General features: G+C 42.2%; 1 protein-coding gene across 1 annotated transcript in view; it reads right to left on the bottom strand.

Annotated features, from left to right (window-relative positions):
- Window positions 1-6,929: 6,929 nt before the first annotated feature.
- LOC145337414 (putative G-protein coupled receptor 139) overlaps window positions 6,930-24,112 on the bottom strand; it is a 50,868-nt gene continuing 33,685 nt past the window's right edge. The window contains exon 3 of the mRNA XM_080182188.1: window positions 6,930-8,251. Within this exon, the coding sequence (XP_080038314.1) occupies window positions 7,338-8,251 (914 nt within the window). The 3' untranslated portion in view covers window positions 6,930-7,337. The remainder of the gene's footprint in view (window positions 8,252-24,112) is intronic.

Raw genomic sequence — 24,112 nt, forward strand, 5'->3', positions numbered from 1 at the left:
AAGATCATTAATTATTCCTGTCTCATTACACAGGAACCCATCTAGGATAGCTTGCTCCCTTGCAGGGTTCCACTACATATTGTTCAAGGAAGATATCGCAGATACATTCGATGATCTCCTCCTCATGGCTGATCATCAAATTCAATATCCTGTTCCCCCTTTCCCTCCATAATCCCTCGACCCCTTTAGCCCCAGAAGTTATACAAACAAACAAGAACAAAGAACTACCCAGCACGGGAAACAGGCCCTTTGGCCCAACGAGCCCGCGCCGCCGCATCCTCCTACACCTACCCTGCCCTGTGTGTATGCGAGTGGAACCCCTAACTTAGCCAGATTCAGGGAGAATAGTGTCAATTTGGTAAACCAATCAGCCTAAGAGCTATCTAATTTCTTCTTGAAATCACATGTGAACATGTGCGAATTCCTAGCCTGTATGTGTGAGTACATGTGTTTGTAAGTCTGCACCAACCACAACCCCACCAAGGCCTTATCCCAATAACACCCACATATTTACCCTGCTAATCCCCTGACACTAGAGTCAACTGATCCACCTAACCTGCACATAACAAAGAACAACACAGCACGGGAAACAGGCCCTTTGGCCCAACGAGCCCGCACCGCCATCTTAACAATGTGCTTTTCCTCCTCCACTCTTGACCCGTGTCTATGCTTATGGCACCCCCATTGGAAACCAGATTAAGGGGAGAATAATTTAGGGACAATTTGTTACACCAATCAGCCTAAGAGCACATCTTTGGACTGTTGGAGGAAACCGGAGCACCCGGAGGAAATCCACGCAGACAGGGGGAGAATATTCAACAGCTTGTATCTGCAGCTAGATGTGGGAGAGAGTTCCACACTTCCACCATCCTTTGTGTGAGCAAGTGTTTCCTAAATGTATCTCCTGAATCTGATAATGAGATATTTGTCCCCTTGTCCGGGGCTCTCACACCAGTGAGTAAAATTTCTGTCAACTGATAATTCCATTCAAAACCCTAAAATCCTCAGAGCAGACAGTTGGAGGGCGATGTTATTTGTGGGCTCACTTTTTCAGATAGTTCTTTCCAGATCAGAACTTGCTGTTTAAAAACAGCTCATTTCTCTTCTGACTTCTTTGCCAATTACAGATCACAATCAATCTGTCCTTATCTGATTCTGACCCTTCTGCCAGTGGAAACACTTCTCATTATCAAAACCTCCTCATTTTGAACCCCCCCTGTTCAGACTCTCTTTATTCTTTGCCCTTGGAGGATAGTGCCAGTTTCTCCATGGTCTAAAAACAACTGAAATTTTTATTGTCTGTCAATGGAGTCGGGACATCACTGGCATTTGTTGCTGATCCCTAATTGTCGATAAGTTGGCGACGAGTCACCTTCATGAACCTTTTCATTCATTTGGTAAAGATCCTGATTCTTGCTCCTGTGCTGGTAATGCTGCTTTACATTCTTTCCAGAGACCTCAAATTAGATGTATTGCTGTAATTGAGGCTGAACTGGTGAATGATAAACAAAACCTCTCGCTTTTTGTAGTCCAGGGGGGCGATTCCCCCAGTCCACTAGCAGCGCAGTGAGCCAAGAGACACAAGCAAAGGCTGTGTGACAGGCTTCCCACTGGGTGCCATGGCCTCCCTGTATCCCTGGCCAGATTTTTGGTGCAGTCAACTTTATGCCAGAAATCAGTGCGGAGCTGTATAAATTATACTGATGACCATCTGCATAGCTGACCTGGGACTGAAACTTTTGGGCCTGCAAGCATCTCCCCCTCAACCTGTCCCTAGTCCCCCTTCGGGCTGGTGAAGTGGGGTTGCGGGGGTGTAGAAAGAGGTCATGGCTGGCCCAGACGTGTCTGTGAGACCAGACATTACAGCGCACGGGGGGAGGGCTGGGAGGTGGCACGGTCAGCAATGTGTGCGTGGGATCATGGGGCTGGACAGCAATCGGGAGGCTGGCAGTGTGGACTATTGCGCCAGTGCCAGTCTCTGCTCTGACAAATCAGTGCCTGCACAGGGGCCCTCTCAGTGCTGTGCCACCGGCCTCTCCAGCTGGGTTAGGGTCCACCCTGGATTTTTAAGGAGATTCACGCGAGTGCACCCTGCAGTGCGCAGAGTATGGGAGGTTTGAAAATCCCACTAAAATAAACCCCAGCGGGAATTCCTCCAGTTTTTACGCGAATTCGGCGCTTGGAATTATTCCCAGCTTTTCAAAAATCTGCTCGTTTTCCCAAGTCTCTCTGTTTTTGGGCTCCCTTTCAAATTGCACCACAAATTATCATGAAGGATTTCAATTGAAAGTGAAGCTGGGAGCTGCAATTGAATAAGTGGAGAGTAACAGGCAGATACTTTCTTCATTTTTATTTTGGGAAATGGAGAAGCTGGTGATTACAGATTCAGAGAAGCTGATGGTTTTTAAGACTGTCCATGCTCCATTGTAAGATCTGTCTCTTTTCTATTCCAGCCATTCCTAATTGGCTAAATGTGTGAACTTGACTGTCACTTTGACCCTGACTACTTCTCCATGGACTGTAATATCTTATTTTCCTGACTGCCAGGCAGTGAACTTTAAGTGGTAATTTGTAACAGTTGGAAAATGTCTGGCTTTTAATTGAAAAGCATCAGGAATAGTGCCAGTTGTAGACTCCATGACCCCTTGCCCCTGCTCAGCATTGAATACAATCGTGTTGTAAGAGAGATAAGAGATTCTTCCCGCTTAGAAAGGATAGCAGGACTAGAGGGCACAGCCTCAAGATAACGGGTGGGGGAGGGGGGGCTGCAGTTTAGATCGGAGTTGAGGAGGAACTTCTTCACTCAAAGGGTGATGAATCTCTGGAATTCTCTGCCCGTTGAAGTGGTGGAGGCTACCTCGCTGAATATATTTAAGTCACGGGTAGATAGGTTTCTGATAGTCAAGGGAATTAAGGGTTATTGGGAGACAGTGGGAAAGTGGAACTGATCCACTTCAGATCAGCCATGATCTTATTGAATGGCGGGGCAGGCTCGAAGGGCTAGATGGCCTACTCCTGCTCCTATTTCTTATGTTCTTATTGCTCTCCTGTGTCTAATCCAGTTTCCCAGCTGCTCCTCATATCCCTTCACTCTATAAGAGATCAGAAATCTCAGTCCTGGGGTTTGTCAGATTGTTGTTTTTCATCCATCTGCAGTTGCAGATGTCAGCGCTGAAAAGTGGAGAGATATTCTATACCATTAAAAACATCACATTAATTCATAGTCTTTGAAGAATTTCCCTGATTCAATCACTTTCAAATTAGTATCATTTCTTCAGAACAAACTATTCATATCATCTATTATTACAATTTAAACTAACTTTATTGTGTTGTCTGGTCAGTGCTAGTTTGAACTGAACACTGCTCAGTATGTGACATGATCTATGTTATTGAGTTTTGAAAGAGAAAGGGTTAATGTTGCTGCTCTATAATCGTAATGGATATTCCTAATTTTATCATCTGTATCACTGTAGGTATTTGAAATCAAATGCTAGTTGGTTAATTCGTTAAATTCTAATTGGGAACCATTGGAATGCTGAAACTAATATGTACACAAGCTAATAAAGAGTGGGGGACTAGTATAAATACTGTAACTAACAGTGAGCATGAAACTGAAAAGACCATAAGATACAGGAGCAGAATTCAGCTATTCTGCTCATCGAGTCCATTCCGCCATTTAATCATGGCTGATAAGTTTCTCAATCCCATTCTCCTGTCTTTCTCCCATACCATTTGATCCCCTAACCAATCAGGAACCTATCTATCTCTGTCTTAAATACACTCAATGAACTGGCCATGCACAGCCTTCTATGGCAATGAATTCCACAGATTCACCACCCTCTGGCTGAAGAAAGTCCTCCTCATCTCGGTTCAAAACGGTCGTCCTTTTGTTCTGAGGCTGTGCCCTCGGATCATAGTCTCTCCTACAAATGGAAGCATCTTCCTCAATTCCATTCTATCCAGGTCTTTCAGTATTCTGTAGGTTTCAATGAGGATCCCCTCATCTTTCTAAACTCCGAGTACAGACCCAGAGTCCTCAAACGCTCCTCCAATCTCCAGCTTTTCATTCCCAGGATCATTCTTGTGAACCTCTTCTGGATCTTCTCCAGGGACAGCACATTCTTTCTTTAATACAGGCCCAAATTTGCTCACAATAATCCAAAGGTAGTCTGACCAGAGCCTTATAAAGCTTCAGCAGTACAACCCTGGTTTTGGTGGCACAAAATATTTTAATTTCTAAATGTGGCAAAGACCTTGAGGTTAACAAATAAAACTCAGCTGATAAAGTCATTTATTACATGTCAATGTCCCAGATTGGTCTGTCATGGTTGACCTAACAACAAGAGATTCAGATGCAACTTCCAGTCGCTTTCTCATCTGCTGGGGTTTTAATTGTTTTATCTTTTGATTCGATTTATTATTGTCACATATATTAACATTTATAGAACATAGAACATAGAACATTACAGCGCAGAACAGGCCCTTTGACCCACGATGTTGCACCGACCAGTTAAAAAACAATGATCCTCTAACCTAAACCAAACCCTTTCCATCCATAAACCTATCCACGGATCTCTTAAACACCCCCAAACTAGGCGCATTTACAACTGCAGCAGGCAGGGCATTCCAATCCCTCACCACCCTCTGCGTAAAGAACCTACCCCTGACATCCGTCCTATAACTACCACCCCTTAATTTAAAGCCATGCCCCCTCGTGCTAGCTTTCTCCATCTGAGGGAAAAGGCTAACACTGTCCACCCTATCCAAACCTCTAATCATCTTATATGTTTCAATAAGGTCCCCTTGCAGCTGCCTTCTTTCTAACGAAAACGACCTCAAATCCCTCAGACTCTCCTCATAGGACCTCCCCTCCATACCAGGCAACATCCTGGTAAACCTCCTCTGCACCCTCTCCAAAGCCTCCACATAATGTGGGGACCAGAACTGCACACAATACTCCAAGTGCGGACGCACCAGAGGTTTGTACAGTTGCAACATGACGCTGCGGCTCCAAAATTCAATCCCCCTACCAATAAACGCCAAGACACCGTATGCCTTCCTAACAACCCTATCTACTTGATTCCCAACTTTCAGGGATCTATGTACACATACACCTAGATCCCTCTGTTCATCCACACTACTCAGAGTCCTACCGTTAGCCCTATACTCTACACATCCGTTATTCCTGCCAAAGTGAATTACATAGAACATAGAACATAGAACATAGAACATTACAGCGCAGAACAGGCCCTTCGGCCCACGATGTTGCGCCGACCAGTTACAAAAACAATGACCCACTAGCCTATACCAATCCCTTTTCGTCCATAAACCTATCCAGAGATCTCTTAAACGCCCCCAAACTAGACGCATCTACAACTGCAGCAGGCAGGGCATTCCAATCCCTCACCACCCGCTGGGTAAAGAACCTACCCCTGATATCCGTCCTGTAGCTACCCCCCCTTAATTTAAAGTCATGCCCCCTCGTGCTAGCTTTCTCCATCCGAGGAAAAAGGCTATCACTATCCACCCTATCTAAACCTCTAATCATCTTATATGTTTCAATAAGATCCCCTCTTAGCCGCCTTCTTCCCAACGAAAACAACCCTAGATCCCTCAGTCTCTCCTCATAGGACCTCCCCACCATACCAGGCAACATCCTAGTAAACCTCCTCTGCACCCTCTCCAACGCCTCCACATCCTTCTTGTAATGCGGGGACCAGAACTGCACACAGTACTCCAAGTGCGGCCGCACTAGAGTAGTGTACAGTTGCAACATTACACTGCGACTCCTAAATTCAATCCCCCTACCAATAAACGCCAAGACACCGTACGCCTTCTTGACAACCTTATCTACTTGATTCCCAACTTTCAGGGATCTATGTACACACACACCTAGATCCCTCTGTTCATCCACACTATTCAAAGTCCTCCCGTTAGCCCTATAATTATATATTATATTATATTATATATTATATTACCTCACACTTTTCCGCATTAAACTCCATCCTCCACCTCTCGGCCCAGCTCTGCAACTTGTCCAAGCCTCCCTGTAGACTAAGACACCCTTCCTCACTATCAACCACACCTCCGACTTTGGTGTCGTCAGCAAATTTACTAATCCACCCAGCTATACCCTCATCCAGATCATTTATAAAAATTACAAACAGCAGTGGCCCCAAAACAGATCCTTGAGGCACACCACTCGTAACTGAACTCCATGTCGAATACTTTATTTATATATATAGCGGTCACGGGCATTCAGAGGCTGAATGCCCGTGACCGCTGAAGTGTTCGCCAACAGGAAGGGAACAGCCTTGCCTGGTGATTGTCGAGCGATGTTCATTCATCCGTTGCCATAGCGTCTGCATGGTCTCCCCAATGTACCATGCTTCGGGACATCCTTTCTTGCAACGTATCAGGTAGACAATGTTGGCCGAGTTGCAAGAGTATTTACCATGTACCTGGTGGATGGTATTCTCACGTGCGATGATGGTATCCATGTCGATGATCCGGCATGTCTTGCAGAGGTTGCTGTGGCAGGGTTGTGTGGTATTGTGGTCACTGTTCTCCTGAAGACTGGGTAGTTTGCTGCGAACAATGGTCTGTTTGAGGTTGCGTGGTTGTCTGAAGGCAAGAAGTGGGGGTGTGGGGATAGCCCTGGCGAAATGTTCGTCTTCATCAATGATATGTTGAAGACTCCGGAGAAGATGTCGTAGCTTCTCCGCTCCGGGGAAGTACTGGACGATGAAGGGTACTCAGTCCACTGTGTCCCGTGTTTGCCTCCTGTGGAGATCGGTGCGGTTTTTCGCTGTGGCACATCGGAACTGTCGATCTATGAGTCGAGCACCATATCCCAGACAGCGAGAGGCAGCTCCGGTAAAGTTGAGATGTTTTTTCCTCTTATTTAATTTATTACTGTTATTCAAAAATTCGGTCTCCCCACCACTGGGAAATTGAGGGCATTGAGCTGCTTGTTCAGCATTTTCGGGTGTTTTCCATTCACAGGGCGATATAATTTCACAGGCAGATGATGGTTTTCAGGGCAGTGAGAATGTTAAACCAGCAAGAAAGTTCAATATTAATGATTTGAATCACTTTGTCAGTCAGTTCTCATCGCAGACAAACTCTTCAGGGAAAGTTCCCCTCCTGTCCAGTAAAACATTTCCTGACAGATTCCAGAAGGGATTCCACAATCATTCTTTCGGGAGCCTTTAACCTGAGGCTGGGGAGTGAAGGAGTGTCCAGGGTGAATGTTTCCTGCTGGGATCATCACTTGACTGGTTTAAGGGGGTGGTAGAGGTGAAATGAAGCTTCCTGATTCACTGAGCCGCTGTCATTCAGTAACACAAACTCCGGGATGACCTGAGTCTCGCTGCCATTGATGTGATTGGATTTTTCAATGCAAACTTGATTTGTTCTCTGAACTTGGGTTGAGTGACCATGTAAATAAAAGTGTTGGTGCAGCAATTCAAATTGAGCAGCATATTTCCAACATCTTCTAATACATATACAACATTGCTAAGGGAAAATATTCCTACATCTTTAACATATACAAATTGTATGACATTGATTGACCACAATAGTATGAAGGTGCCAGATATGGCGAAGAGTAAAATTATAGACTTCCTTCTGTTTTCAATCTCTGGGTCTTTGTTATTTTCTCTGTTAAATTGAGTCCTCAGTCCCTTACGGACTTGACTGCTTCGTAATATGTATCTGACTGTCAGAGTGTTGATCAGCAGAATTAAAACAAATGGCAGCAATGGATTCGTAACGTGATCAAACCATTGAAACCCAACCCATCGAGGATCATAAAACGTGCGTACCATTGCTTTGCAGCCCCAGGGCACGTTTTGGAATATAAATACAGGTTTATTTGTAAAATAGAAGGGGACGTTTTTTAAGAAGAGTAAAATGCTTGCTGTTGTTAAAATGGCAGCTGCAGTTTTCCCAGTGCAATACTTTGTCTTCAGGTTCTGGCAACAAATTGCCACAAATCGATCGAATGAGAATGCGACGGTGAACCAGACAGAACAGTCCCTCACTGCACCCATTAAGACAACACGGGAAGAACACACAGGGGTGATGTACAGAAAACTCACAGGAAAATAATAACGATTGATGTAGTTCAGTATGATGCCAATGATAATGACCAGCAGATCTGCTGCTCCCATGGCGATGAGGTAACAAGTAGTGCAGAATGAGAGACCGCACTGTCTCCGGGACAGGATCAGAATTCCGAGTAAATTAACTATAAAAAAAAGACAGGAAAATATACTCAATTATGAATTACATGTTCTTATTATTTGACTTATGCATAATGGAAAGGTTTGTCACAGCAAAAGGGTGGGGATTCGGCATCCTCAGAGTTCAAAAATCTACAAACTCTGTACGTGAAACAAATACATTTACAGTTAGTTCAACTGCCAATTTAAGGGACTTGTTTTCAGCATCACACACACAGTCACTCCCGTGTGGCAACTTGATGACTTAATCTTTTTGAAAATATTGGATCTCTGACCAGATCTGTCAAGCGGTTTTAACGCTGGAAGGTCACGTTTTTACCAATGAACTTGTCTTACATGAAGACACCAATTCATACAATCAGAAACGTCATTCACCTGAACACCCAGTTATCCAATCCTATTTGAGTTACTGGGATTAGACGATGGATGGATTTGGAACACACATCACTATTACTGTAATCCACACAGATAACTATTTGGAGGGATTCTGACTGAGAGGCGTTCAGTCATAATCCCACAGAGGGTAGTTTCACACCATTGACTCCCCAGCAGGATTACGATTGCAACTAAACTTTGTAATCATCAGTATCAGTGGTCAGGTTCTTAACTAGATAGAGATGGAAACGAAAACACGATACAGCTGGTGCGCAGAACACATTCTCCTCAGCGATATATTCTCTACTGGGCTGACGACACAGGGAGATTTAAACATTCTGAATAATCCGTGGGGCTCGTTTATCAAAAGCTTCACCCACAGCATCAGGCAGATGGTGGGTGCCAACATCCTGTATGATTGATCCCGGTGAGGATCAGAATATATACGGATCTAAACATGCCTGTCGGTTTTGGCTACATGGTCCAAGATTAGTTCCAATGCATTGAAAGAAGTGTTACTCTCCAGATTCAGATCCAATGGGCTAATAAATCTTGATGAATCTGATTTCTCACAGGATCAGACCTCCACCTGGGATCAGTAACTGCCTTGCACACTCCCTGCCGGATTAATGACACACACTCAGAACCCCCTTAGCATCAATCCCACTGAACAGAATTACAAGTCTGTATGGAATCAGAAGCCCTCAGGATCAAGAAAGCCACTGGTGTCAGAGCTCGCTGCATCAACAGATTCCTGATCGGAGACAGATTGACACTCAGCACCTACTCTCCCGCTCAGCATCTGCACTTTTACAGGAACAAATTCCATAGAACCATAGAAAATTACAGCTCAGAAACAGGCCTTTTGGCCCTTCTTGTCTGTGCTGAACCATTTTTTTGCCTAGTCCCACTGACCTGCACCTGGACCATATCCCTCCCCACTCCTCTCATCTATGAACCCGTCCAAGTTTTTTTTTTAATGTTAAAGTGACTCCGCCTTTACCACTTTATCCAGCAGCTCATTCCACACTCCCGCCACTCTCTGCGAGAAGAAGCCACACACCCCCCCCAATATTCCCTTTCAACTTCTCTCCTTTCACCCTTAATCCATGCTGTCTGTTTTTGTTTCTCCCCTAGCCTCAGTGGAAAAAGCCTGCTTGCATTCACTCTATCTATACCCATCAAAATCTTATACACCTCTATCAAATCTCCCCTCATTCTTCTACACTCCAGGGAATAAAGTCCTAATCTATTCAATCTCTCTCTGTATCTCAGCTTCTCAAGTCCCTGCAACATCCTTGTGAACCTTCTCTGCACTCTTTCAACCTTATTTACATCCTTCCTGTAACTAGGTGACCAAAATTGTACACAGTACTCTAAATTAGGCCTCACCAATGCCTTATATAACTTTACCATAACACTCCATGTGTTTAAATAAGACACAAGAATTGGATTCACTCAGGATCAGTTTGCACAGCTCATCATACGCTCCCTTCATCATAAATCACCTCTATTATTGAAACATACGCTGTTAGTAATCCTGGCACCATAGAAGCAACATGGTCAATAACATCAGCAAATCGTTCAGCTTAGACATTACATCACACAAGAAGCAACCCAATAACAGGCCACCCTCCTTTAAGGTCAGTTTTGTCAAACCAACTCAGTAACTCTTGAGTTACAGATCGATAGTTTGAAATTGGATGAGATCCCCCTGCACTTTTAATGAGCGCAATCCCAAACACCAGTTCAGCCAATACGGAAATTGGTCCTCACAATTCATAACTGAGGTGCATTCCAGGACTCAACGTTCAGTCTTAGGTTGGGAACCTCTTCTGCCATGTTCGGAGATAGCTCTCTCTCTCTCTCTCTCTCTCTCTCCCCAGCGATATTCTCTGCGTTTTCTAGTGATACAGTTATCTGAAAGATCTTTGTTAGATCGAGGTTGGGTTTTCTCAATAATATGTTTTGAGCTATAATGCTGTTAATTCCAATGAATCTAGAAACATATCGTTTATGGGTGAACAAATTCGGAGTGCTCTGAAATGTTTCACAAGCCAGTCAAATAATCATTGGCAGATTATCCAGTGATACTCTGTTAAAAAGGTATTTTTAGGGTAAATATAGGGTGTCAGATCATAGAGAAAATGAAGTCTACCAAATCCTTAAACGTCCTAAAGTCAAAGGCACCTGGATAGGTCAAAGTGTTCATCAGGCGACTGAGACCCCACATGCCATCAGCATGGTTACATTTTGCTTGTAAAGAAAAACTTTACCTGCTCTCTGCTTATTGGCTGTCATATTCTGTGCTGATATCATCGGCTTAATTTCACAAAGAAAGACACTTTATATCAATTCCTGAAGAGAATTACACGCCTTGATGTTGAAGTTTGTCAATAGGAAAAAAAAAACTTTTCGTCTTCTGAATGTAATGATTTCAATGAAGCCAGTTTTCCATCACCAATACCCTCTATTTACACAGTGAATGGGTTTCTGCATTTGCAGTTACAGTTTACAATTCAAATCCCCGAGAACAACACTGTGAGGCTCTTGCAGAGACTGCAGTTATTAAACTGCTGCTGCTCTATCCCTATTGAGGAGCCCCTGCTTGCTCAGTAGGGGAACCCATACTCCAAGAGCCCACACTGAGAACTATGACCATTCCTCATATCCACATTTGACATCATAACACCACCATATCATCAGCATATCTTTGGAAAGCAGAAAATGCTGCTTCATGTTTATAAAAGCTAGAACAATTGAAAGAACTAAAAGACAGTCAATCAGTCTTGAGTGGTGGAATAACTAGAACAAACATATAATAAACATTGAGAACATGATAGACAGCATCAGCAGACATTCCAAAAGTATTTGTGTGGTTATCGATAAATAATAATCAGTAATTGTAGATTAGATTTGCAAAAATCATGTCAAGAAGTTTGCTTTTATTTCCAAAGGCCGATCTAGTCTGTAACATAACAATCCCATTCTAATATCAGTTCAAAACATTTAACTGGCAAACAGCACAATGAATATTATGCTTGTTAGAGAAAAAAAAACAGGAAGCGTGGATGAAAAGAGAGTTTTATCAGATATACCGAATATGGGAAATGGTTTTCCACAAGCATCACTGCCACGTTCTCTGCCCTTGATCATGTCCAAATGCAAAATGAAATCAGTTTGTAAAAAGACAACTTCCAAATTTCGAGTTGAGAGAATAGAGAGGAATTATATCTGCACCCAACAGCCACAATGAACAAACGTGTCCAGTTGACAAATCGAGGGTAAGTTAATTTAGGCATCACGAAGAATCAGATGCTGCATCTTAATGGAAGAAATATATTCAGAATAATCTATTAAAAATATGAATCTGTTTGGGGATTATAAATTCAGCTGTACAAATTCACACATCAGTTAAAATCACAAAACAAAGCACGGCTGACGACAATAAAGATAAAGCACTGTGTGTCTTTTGCAGGGGAATGAAAGTGAAATAAAAACTGTGTTGACGTAGGGCAAGCGTGTTGTCAGATGTGAAGAAGACAACATTAGAATTGGAGGTGTAGTGAGCCTCGAGCCTGCTCCGCCTTCTAAAGATCATAACTGATCTTTTCATGGACTCAGCTCCATGACTCAGCACAATAACCCTTATTTCATTTACTGTTCAAAAATTTAATATGCACTTGCCTTAAAACTATTCATTGGGGTACGCTCAACTGTTTCACTGAGCAGGGAATTCCACAGATTCGTAACCCATTGTGTGAAGAAGTTCCTCCTCAGATCAGTCCTAAATGCATCCCCCCCCCCTTTATTGTGAGGCCATGGCGGCTATTTCTAGATTCACCTGCCAATGGAAACAGCTTCCCTGCTTCTATCTTAACGTTTTCCTTCATAATCTTATGTTTCTGTAAGATCTCCTTCATTCTTCTGAATTCCCATGAGTATAGTCCCAGTCTTCTCAGTCTCTGCTCATAATCCAACACTCTCAACTTCGGGTTCCAACTAGTGAATCTCCTCTGCACCCCCTCCAGTGACAGTATATCCTTTATCAAGTAAGAGGGAACTCTGTACATGTTACTCTAGTTGTGGCCTCATAAGCACCTTATACAGCTGCAAAATAACCTTCTTTAAAAAAAGAAATCTCCATCCCTCTAGCAACGAAGGACAAAAATCCATTTACCTTAAAAATTACCTGCTGCACTTGCAAACCATTTGTTTTTATGATTCATGCACAAGGACACATAGGTTCCTCTGCAGAGCAGCGTGCTGCAATATTTTCTCACTCAAATAATAGTCCTCTTTGCTATTATTCCTACCAATTCTTTTCTGAATGACAGGAATTAGTTTGTCTGTGATTGCGATAGAACAGTTATTTACAATTCAGAACAGTATGCAAACATTTTGCCTTTCATCATAAATAGAGAATTTCTTCAAAAAAAAGCAAAATGCATTCTGTCTCACAATGTTAAAACCACTTAAACAACTCCATGGATCAAAAAATTAATCTCTCGCCAACAAGGAACAAAACAGAAGACAAATTTGCTTTTCATTTCATTTTCTGTCTCACAATCCCAAAAAAAGCTTAAACAATTCTATGAATACAAAAATCCCTCACCAAGAAGGAACAAAACAGAAAATAGACTCGTTTTTAATTCCATTGATTAATACACACAGTCTGTTCAATATTTTATGAATACATAACCCCATATATGTATGATCATTGTGGTTAGATATTTGGAAAAGTGGTAAATTGCAAAACACAGTTTTTAGCTGTTGTGGAGTTGAGATAAAACCGCAGAGACCATTTAATACATTCCTATGAACAAGAACAAAGTAAATTACAGTGCAGGGACAGGTACTTCAGCCCTCCAAGCCTGCACCAACCATGCTGCCCAACTTACCTAAAACTGCCCACCCTCCTGGAGACCACATCCCTCTATTCCCAACCTATCTGTGTATTTGTCAAGACGCCCCTTAAAAGTCACAACCGTATCCGCTTTCACTACTCCCCCGGCAATGAGTTCCAGGCACTCAATACTCTCTGTGTAAAAAAAATCCACCTCCAACATGTTCTTTAAACGTTGCTACTTGCACCTTAAACCTGTGCACCTTAGTAATTGGCTCTTCCAATCTGGGAAGAAAAAACTTCTGACTATCCACTTTGGCCGTGCCTCTCAGAATCTTGTAGATTTCTATCTGGTCGCCCCTCAACCTTCGTCGATTCACTGAAAACAAACCAAGTTTCTCCAAGCTGCCTGATAGCTAATGCCCTCCATACTGGGCAATATCCTGGTAAACCTTTTCTGTACCCTCTCCAAAGCCTCCACCTCTTTCTGGTAGTGTGACAACCAGAATTGAACATATATTCCAAATGTGGCCTAACTAAGGTTCTATAAAGCTGCAGCATGACTTGCCAGTTCTTAAACTCAATGCTCTAGCCGATGGAGGAAAGCATGCCATATGACTTCTTAACTGCCTTCTCCACCTGTATTGTCACTTTCTGTGATCTGTGTACCTGTACACCCAGATCCCTTTGCCTATCAATACTCTGAAGGGTTCTGTCATTTACTGTATATTTCCTATCCAATATTATATTAGTCCTTCCAAAATGCAGTACTTCACATGTTTATGAAGCAGATATCAATAGTGATGGTGTAGCCACACAATGCGAGTCACGGTAAAGCTACAAAACACAGTTCATATATAATTGATGGTTGTAACCACTTACCAGGAACACCAAGTACAGCAAGGAAGATATACAATATTCTCTTCATCAAATCAATTGGTTCCATTATTTCCAGCGTGTAGAGATGTGTCCTTCGAGTTCCAGTTAATGTGTATGTTTTAAACCCTGTGATGATACATTCCCAAAGCCATTCATTTATAGCCCACAGAATCCCCTCTGGGTATTGCAGTTACCACATTGAGATTTGTTTTCAATTAAGCAAACAGATGACGACATGAGGTTCAGGTCTACACGATGTTTGTTTCAGAGAGCGGACAGCCACTGTACAAACGGTGCCTTCTCCTGAAAACCATTTAAACAATTTAATCATAAAAGCTGCATTGACCCAACAATGGATCGGTCCAAGCAAACACCATAAAAGGTCATTTGTCTATTTACTTTCAATAGTACATTTCAATTCGCTGTGCTTATTCAGTAATTACTTTCCAAACATAATACTTTCTGTCAGGACAGTGTCATTGTATTATTAGATTTGATCACTTTAATGTTGGGCATCCAGCAAAATGATTGTAGTGAGTCATTAATTAATTCATGAAGCTTTGCTAATAGAAGAAATCGTTCTGTGTGTGTGTGTGTGTGTGTGTGTGTGTTTGTGGGCATGTGTGTGCATGTGTGTGCATGCAAGTCTGTGTGTGCATGCAAGTCTATGTGTGCGTGTGCGTGTGTTTGTGTGTGTGTGTTTGTGTGTTGTGAGTGTGTGTGTGTTTGTGTGTTGTGAGTGTGTGTGTGTGTGTTTGTGGGCATGTGTGTGTGTGTGTGTGTCTGCATGTGTGCATGCAAGTCCGTGTGTGTGTGTGTGCGTGTTTGTGTGTGTGTTTGTGTGTGTTGCATGTATGTGTGTGCGTATGTGGTGAGGGAAAATGATTTGGTTGTGTCTATTAAACAAACCAGCAACAATTATAGTGATCGATGGAGTCCATTGATGACATCTGGTGGTCAGGTTACAAAGGAAAGTAATTACAAGATAAGTATAGATTGGCGCAGGAATATATGCAGTGGTTAGAATTAGGGAAAATAATGATTCTAATGTGGATTGGGACATCTACAGTCCAATCAGTAACAAGTGTCATGAGTTCCAAAAGTGTTCAGGAACATTTTTTGTGGCTGTGTATTTGTTGCTCAATAAAAAATGGACTTTTGATCTGAATTCTCGAAATGAAGTGGGTCAGTTTGATAATTTCCCAATGGGGAATCCCAGTGATCATAGTGTCATATGTGATAAAAAAGGAAATAAATGAAGCATTTACAAAATCGAGTAAGATTACTTATCTGGGTGAACAACAATTTCAATGTGGTAAGATCTTTTTGGAATGAAAAATAGGTATTAAAGGTCGGCAGGTTTTTTTTGCTGATCAGAAATATTCCTCCTCTACTTTGACTCTGAACATTTGAGGCATATTGTCTAAAAACGGGGAGCGAGTGCGAAACCCCATTACTTCTGGGATGCAAAGGAGGGTGCATTTTAGTTCAAGGAATTGTTTTTAATGCAGCAGATGTCTTCTGGAAAGTGGCACTAACAATCACGCTAAATAAAGCAAGTTTATGGGAAATATTTAAATTGTATCCTGGGACGCCTCAACAGAGGGTGAATAGAATATGAGGAAAATAAGAACGTAAGAACGTGAGGACTAGGAGCAGGAGTAGGTTATCGGTCCCCTCGAGCTTGCTCCACCATTCTGTAAGGTCATGGCTGATCTTTTCATTGGACTCAGCTCCACTTACCTGCCTGCTCAAATTGACCTTTAATTCCTTTACTGTTCAAAAAAAACTCCTTGCCTTAAAGACATTCAATGTGGCACTCCCAACCTCTTCACTGGGCAGGAAATTCCTCAGATTCACAATGCTTTGTGTGAAGAAGTCGTTCATTAACTCAGTCCTAAATCTGCTCGCCCTTATTCAGAGCCATGCCTCCCTCGTTGTAGTTTTGCCTACCAGTGGAAACAGCTTTCCTCCTTCTATCTTGCCCATGCTCTTCATGATATTATATGTTTCTATAAGATCTTCCCTCATTCTTCCGAATTGCAATGAGTATAACCCCAGTCTATCCAGTCTCTCCTCATAAGGTAACCCTTTCAACTCCAGAATCAATCAAGTGAATCTCCTCTGTTCCCCCAAATATGAAGCTATTATAAATGAAATGTTAAATTGTGTTTCAAGGTAGGCATTGAAAAAGTAACGTAAAAGCGGCAATATTGGTGGGGGGGGGAGGTGATTCATAGCAAAAGGGCATGAATTATTCCTGAACAGGGTTAGGGTGAAGTGGGGAATTTGAATAATAATTTACCTGAGATGTTAAAAAACAAGAAATTCTCTTCAATCTACAGTGAAAACAAGGGTATTTAGGAGCAATATTTCATAAGGTGGACACACTTATTAGACTGCTGGCAGTTAGCTGTGATGGAGCCAAGATTGGAACACAGGATAAGAGAACTTTCTGTTCAGAAAGAGGAGTTTCCAAGTGCAGAGACACTCGCCACGATTCCCTCAGTTGACTCAGATGTAGTGTCAGAATACTGGAGTATTTTAATCATTACACCTTGAATACATTTACATCGTTCAAAACTCTTGTAAGGATAATTCCAGGGCTTATAAATCAGTTGTTTTGCCATCTCAACAAGTTATATTTCGCCACGGAACTGGTATTCATATTGATAACTGCGGGTCCACTAACCTGGATAGCGTGGATTGTTTCTGGAATAATCATATTGAAATAACTTGCTCGGTTTCCATTTGGGGGACATTCTATTAATGCTATTAACTGAGTGATTCAAGAGTTCAAAATGCATTTGAGATTGAAGCTCCATGGTCTTGTGAAAAATAAGCATTTGTAATGAAATGAACATCATGAATAGACATTCGTCTGAGTAAAACAGGGAATCAAAGCAAAGAAACACTCGGAATATACGGATACTACCAGGAACACAGTGAGAATCTTCAAACAACATCGGAGAAATGTTGCTGGAATTGGCACTAATGTGACAATGAAGGTGAAGTTAATTGTGGAAACTATATTGTTCTAGCAATAAAATCGAGAAAAGCTTGTAGAAATATATGGAGATGCGGGAAGAGAACGATTGGTATTTATGTTTACAAAATATTAAAAGTTGCAGGAGAGGTGCAGGAACTGATCATGAAATATACCATATCGCGGGTGTATTCACAACAACAACAACAAGAAGGTGACTTTGATCTTGCTTGAGACATTTCCAGGTATCAGCTGGACTGCTGCGCACAGTGCTGGTGACCACATTTTAGGAAGAATGGGAAGGTGTTAGAAATTGTCTTGAGATTCTTTGGAGAAATTCGATCCAACATTGTGAATCTTTAGCTATGAAGATAGTTTTGAGTATTCTGAAGGAGGAAGGGAGGAAATTTGCGATCATCACAAAGGACATGGACAGATGGAGATAACTTTTTTCCGTTGGGGGAAGGATCAAACGTCAATGGGGACAGATGTGAGTGATAGGAAAACACAGCCAAACAGAAATGAACAGAAAATACTTTATCTGAATGTAGTGGCTGAGGCTGTTGGAATTAGCTCCAAATGAAGCATTAAACGATTGGTCAATTATCTCATTTAATATTGTCACATTTATTGGGATATAGTGAAAAGTTTTGTTTCTTGCATGCAAAACAGGCAAAACATACATGCTATACAGACAAAACATACATGTGATACAGACAAAACACACATGCTATACAGACAAATCATACATGCGATACAGACAAAACATACATGCTATACAGACAAATCATACATGTTATACAGACAAAACATACATGCTATACAGACAAAACATACATGCTATACAGACAAATCTTTTCCTTCATCCTTACAGCCAAAAAGTCCAACTCACAAAAAAAGTGGTTTTCAAAAGGTGGGTTACTGCCAGTGAGTTATTTTCGGCATGGTTATACTGAGTTTTCATTATTTCATGGGAGCTGGACGTGGCTGAAGGAGCCAGAATTTGTGGTCTAACAATAGCGCTGATCTGAGAGACTGGTTTGGCCATTTCAGAGGGAGTTTGAGTGTGAACCAGATTGATGTGTGACCCGAATCGCATGTAAACCAGCTGAGCCAACTGGACACAATTCAGCCCATTGAGGTATCATACAACTTTTAATCTCAACAACTTCCAAACATTGCAGTTTAATGAGACAAACAAGGACAGCACATCAATAATTTATTTATTGAACACTTCCAGCACCAACTCAAACATAAACAGTTACAACTCATTAACTCGAATGAAGCTTAGCTTTTAAATTGCACTGCGACTCTAACTAAACAACAACTTTAACTATTTAACTGAAATATAGATACTCTTGAGTTTAGGAAAACCTTGCCAAGAAACATCCTCGATGTGGAATGAATCCTCTTCTCTCTAAAGCATCTTTTAGCATACAGGCTTCTACTTGAGATGGTTGGCCGCTTTGAATTATCACCACCAAACAAAAGTTAAGCATATATTTTATCCATGATTCAGCACCCACAGATTATCTATCAATCAGCCAACTGTGCATCCAGAAACTGATCACATGGCAGGAACACACAATGAAATTTCTTCTGAACGATGCCATGATGCTTACCTCATTTTTCATGTCCCATTTATAGCAGCAATGAAAGTCGGAGACGCACTGCCTCAGTTAACGTAAACATCTCTGATCTGACCCACACAGGAAGCTTCAGGTCACAGCTTCCAGACCAGACCCTCTTTAGGACCTACAATTGGCTTTAATCTGTATGTTAACCAAAATTCCCAGCATGCTTATCTCTCAGCCAGAAACACCGTTTTAAAGTTACTGTTTTATTATATTTTATCTTTGTTGTCGTCGTTCTTTCTCCACAAAGGGGATATTTCAGCGAGATTGTTTTTTTCATCAAAGCAATAATATGTTGGTGCTCAGCATTCCTGAGAATAAATTTTAATTGAGGTTTGTATCTATTGACTTTTAATTCCAGCAGCGATGGTGGATTTTCAATCACATCCCGGGAACATGAGCCGGGATCCCTGGATAACTCATATACTGAAACTCCCAGAACACTACCACCCCTGTGGTTAGCAGAGCTGTAACTGAGCATCCCAGGATCAAACTTTTCAAAATGATATCTGAAGAGGAGTTGGAATGTTCTCCCTCGTGGTCTGATAGAATTTTATCTATAACAGATATCAGTAACAAGCAATCGCCGGCCAATCTGTCATTGCTCATTCGAGTTTATACCAATAACTGATGTTGGGGTTTCTAACAATAGTTATAATTCAATAAAAGTTCAGTGCCTGTGCTCGGGGATTGGGTTGTAACAGGAGACGGGAGGGAGATTCTCGGAAGCTATAAAGAAAATCAAGAATTTAATTCACTATATGTAAGGGCATTTTTTTTCTCAATTTTCTCTTCTCTTTCCTTAGTTTTCCTCTGTTCCTTTCTCACTCTCTCTCTATTTCTCTCTTCCCTTTCTGTCTATTTCTCTTTCTCTCCCTCTCTCTCTCTATTTCTCTTTTCCATTTCTGTCAATTTCTCTCTCTCTCCCTCCCCGTATGCATATCAAATAACTCCATTCCTCGCTCCACCTGCCCCCTTTCTCGCTATATGCTTGGCCAATATTTATTTTCTTGTCTCTCTGAATTGCACCAATTTCACATTCTCTAATGATAGCTACAGAGTTGGTCATTCTCCCTGTCCTCACAGTGAGATATACACAGAAGTCTGTTGTTGCAGTGGCAGACCAGTCCACATTTTTTTTAACCATATGGGCACCTCACTTCCTGCTCTGTCATGACGTGGTAGCTTGTGACTCCATTAGAAAATCAACATATGATGACAAAATTATCGATTGATCAGTGATTCATTTCTTTATATCTTTGAATGCATTGAACAACAGAAATAAATGGATACTTGAGCACAATTTTCAATTGTTCCCTGAAGATAGTCTGGGTCACAGCATAAATGCAAGTGTTTGTGCAGCAGCTCAGGAGCTGCAACATGAAACCCATTTCCTGCACAAAATCACTTATCAGTACAAAATTATCCAATAAATAAAACATCCGCCTGCATATGGAATACACCATTATAACAGCCCACAACAAAATGAAATTCAAAGAGATAACAAACAGTAAAATTATAGATTTTCGTCGAATCTCTATCTCTGGGTCTTTGGAATTATTCCCACTTTTCACAGCTCGAAGTCTTCTACGGGCTCTGCTATTCACTACAATGTACCGGATGGTGACAAGATTGAACAACAAAATCAGGGCAAATGGTAAACACGGGGTTAGAATGTGATGCAGAAACTCGACAATTATCCAGACTGGAGACACCTGAGCACCAAATGTTAGTAAACAGAACGATGGTGTGTTCCTCACCAAGTACCTGCTTGACAACATAAAATACCAGAAGATGTTCTTGAAACAGCTCAGCACAGCAACAGTTCCAGAACCACAGCAGCCGTTTTCTCTGTACAATATTTATTTTTCAGCTCCTGGCAACAAATTGCAACACACCGATCGAAGGTGAAAGCAACAGTGAACCAAACAGAACAGTCAGTGGCTGCATACAGGAGAACTGCATGGATATTACATACAGGCATGGGCCACAGAAAGTTAAAATGTTCCCAGTAAAGAATCGGAATATGTCTCAATATCAAATCGATAATAATGATGAGTAGATCTGCTGTTGCCATGGCCAGCAGGTAGCGTGTGACACAATTAGAGAGACCACATTTTCGAAAAGCTAAGATCGCAATCGTGGATAAGTTAGCTGCAGGAAACAAAAAACAGAGAGATTATACATAAGGATGTGATGTGCGTGAAGTTGTCCAAAGACTTATTCACTTTCTTCAAATATGTTCCCTAATCCAGTAACATAATGGCATTTTACGTTGAATGAACTGAAAAGTCAGTTACATGGGAGAATTCAGGTTGGATTGATCGACAAAGTGGAAGGTATTGAAGTTGTTGAACTTGATGTCAAACATCATTGTCCATTCTGTTCCTTCCATGTTTTGTTTAAATTGGTTCCCTCCCGGAACTCATCGAGTTCCAATTGCTGAATGGTTGTGTCTTGATCAACCGCTATTGGCCAATGACCGTTTCATGAAGAGAATTACTTTACCACCCCCGCTCCCACATTTCCTCCCACTCCCATCTCCCCTCCCTCCCCCCACCTCCCGTTTACAGCAGTATCTTGCTACACCTATTGCAGCATGGTTGCAATGGGATGCTGGCCTTCATAGCGAGGGGGATTGAATATAAAAGTAGGGAGGTCTTGCTGCAGCTGTATAGGGCATTGGTGAGGCCGCAGCTGGAGTACTGTGTGCAGTTTTGGGCGCCGCACCTGCGCAAGGATATTTTGGCCTTGGAGGGAGTGCAGAGGAGGTTTACTAGGCTGATACCGGAGTTGAGGGGGTTGAGCTATGAGGAGAGGCTGAATAAACTAGGCTTGTACTCGTTAGAGTTTAGAAGAATGAGGGGAGATCTCATTGAGACGTATAAGATGATGAATGGGATGGATAGGATAGAGGTGGAAAGACTCTTCCCGCTCAAAAAAGACAGTAGGACTAGGGGGCACAGCCTCAAGATAAAGGGGGGGCGGTTCAGAACGGAGTTGAGGAGGAACTTCTTCACTCAAAGGGTGGTGAATCTCTGGAATTCTCTGCCCGTTGAAGTGGTGGAGGCTACCTCGCTAAATATTTTTAAGAAGCGGGTTGATGGGTTTTTGATAAGAGAGGGGATTAAGGGTTATGGGGAGAGGGCGGGAAAGTGGAACTGAGCCACGACAGATCAGCCATGATCTTATTGAATGGCGGGGCAGGCTCGAAGGGCCAGATGGCCTACTCCTGCTCCTATTTCTTATGTTCTTATGTTCTTATGTTCTGTTTGGAAAGTGATAGGCGAGGCTATTTCCCCATTTAATATTTTGAGCTAAGTACGTTTTGGATATTTGCACCATGGTAAAGTACTGGCGAATTTTCTTGATTCTCTACAACGTGTAATTTCACTCATTTTTAATGAAAATCATTCACCTCTGATATTTCCTCGATACTTCTCACACAGATTCCTTATTGGCTTACTACATCTGGCTCACCCAAAGTGACACATACAATGGTTTCGTCGCCACAGTCCAGGATTTGTTTTTTATTCTTAGTTCCCTCGAGCCTTCATGTGCCAACTCTCAACTGTACACAAAGCAAACTGGTAATTGTGACAGAGCTGAGAAGCAGTGGGTGTGGGTTTGTTGTTTGATTATGCAGTTGTCAATGGAGGCAGTGTTTTCTGTTGAGGTTCTCGATAGGGCGGGTTGAAGTGTGAAGAAAGCAGAGACAGGAGTGTTGGACGGGTTTCTAGTATACATATCAGGTGGTGTTTGATTTCATGGTGAGAGAGAAAGAGTCTTTGACCCCGGGGTACTGCAGCTCTTTGATGGTGTGAAGTTAGGTGGGGGTACCGGGGAGGCGCTGAGACATCAGGGCAGCTTTGAAAAATCTCTATCATTCAGTGGTGATTTAAAAGCAATGATCAAAACTTTGTATTTGAGCTCTCGGGGAGATACCCAGAAGTGAATGACGCAGGGTGTGTATGTGTGTGTGTGTCTGTGTGTCTATGTGTGTGTGTGTGTGTGTGAGTGTGTGTGTGTGTGTGACAGGGGAGTGTTGTCACGTGGTTATGTCAAATCAACAATGAACAAGTCAGTGTTAAATGAGCCTGGGATGGTTGCTACAGCAGTGGCAGTCAGTGACAGACAGAGGTGAGTATTGTAGTTGGGGATGAAACCTCGGAGTCTTTGGCTGACGAGTCTGGGATGGAGGGTGCAGAGAGCATGTAATGACACGTGTGGAACCCTAGGTGCTGCTGTTGAGCAGGAGTTCAGTTTGACTGGGACGGCCTTTTACAGGTGCCGTGTATTGTAAAAAGTGAGTGGGTTACGCTTGGTAAGATGCTGCTATGAGAACACCGTGGGATACATGCCGGAAATGGGGTCTGGTTACCAGAAATTGAAGTAGTGCCGAGATTGTGTGAGTAGCCGTGCCATTGACGAGTTTATGCAGCCAACATAACCGTCACATTGTGTGGCCGCTCTGGAGGAATCATTGGATTAAGGGTAACCTCACAATATTCCCTGCTGATTGGAAAGTCCTGTTTCTTGATAAATGATCTGGTTACAGCATCCTTTGGAACAATAAGGGAATGTTCTCATTCCACAATCCAGTCTAATTTCCCGACTGACAAATCCCAGTGCAACAAATACCATGGAATCCAGCTGACTGCAATTTCCAGATGTGTCTTTATGTTGGTCACCAGAAGAACAGGTGACCCACTATTCAATCCTCAAAATTTGCAGAGTTCCCACTGATCGGCCACAAGAATAAGCCCTGAATTCTGCTCATCTTCTGACTGTTCTGGCATTCCAGTTCAGAATTTTCAAATACCACATAATATTAGGGCAACATTAACACAATACAACATCCAGAAGAATTTCAGGGAGAAGCTAAGAAAGGAGGAGGTCAATCAGTCAGTTGAATCCTCTCCAGCATTCATTAGGCTCATTGTGGAACATTAACTAAAGATCCTGATCCTGCATTTCACCACCCTCCCCCACCCTCCCCCACCCTCCCCAAACCAGCCTCCTGTGGTGCCCCACTCGTCACTGCCTGCCATTTAGTAAAAATAATACCAGCCTTTTATTCTTTCTTTTTCCTGTCCACTATCCACTTTCTATTGATCTAAATGCACTACCCTCCATTGCATGTGCT

This window comes from Carcharhinus amblyrhynchos, unplaced genomic scaffold (assembly GCF_965287045.1).
Source record: "Carcharhinus amblyrhynchos unplaced genomic scaffold, sCarAmb.v2.hapA scaffold_48, whole genome shotgun sequence".
NCBI lineage: Eukaryota > Metazoa > Chordata > Chondrichthyes > Carcharhiniformes > Carcharhinidae > Carcharhinus > Carcharhinus amblyrhynchos.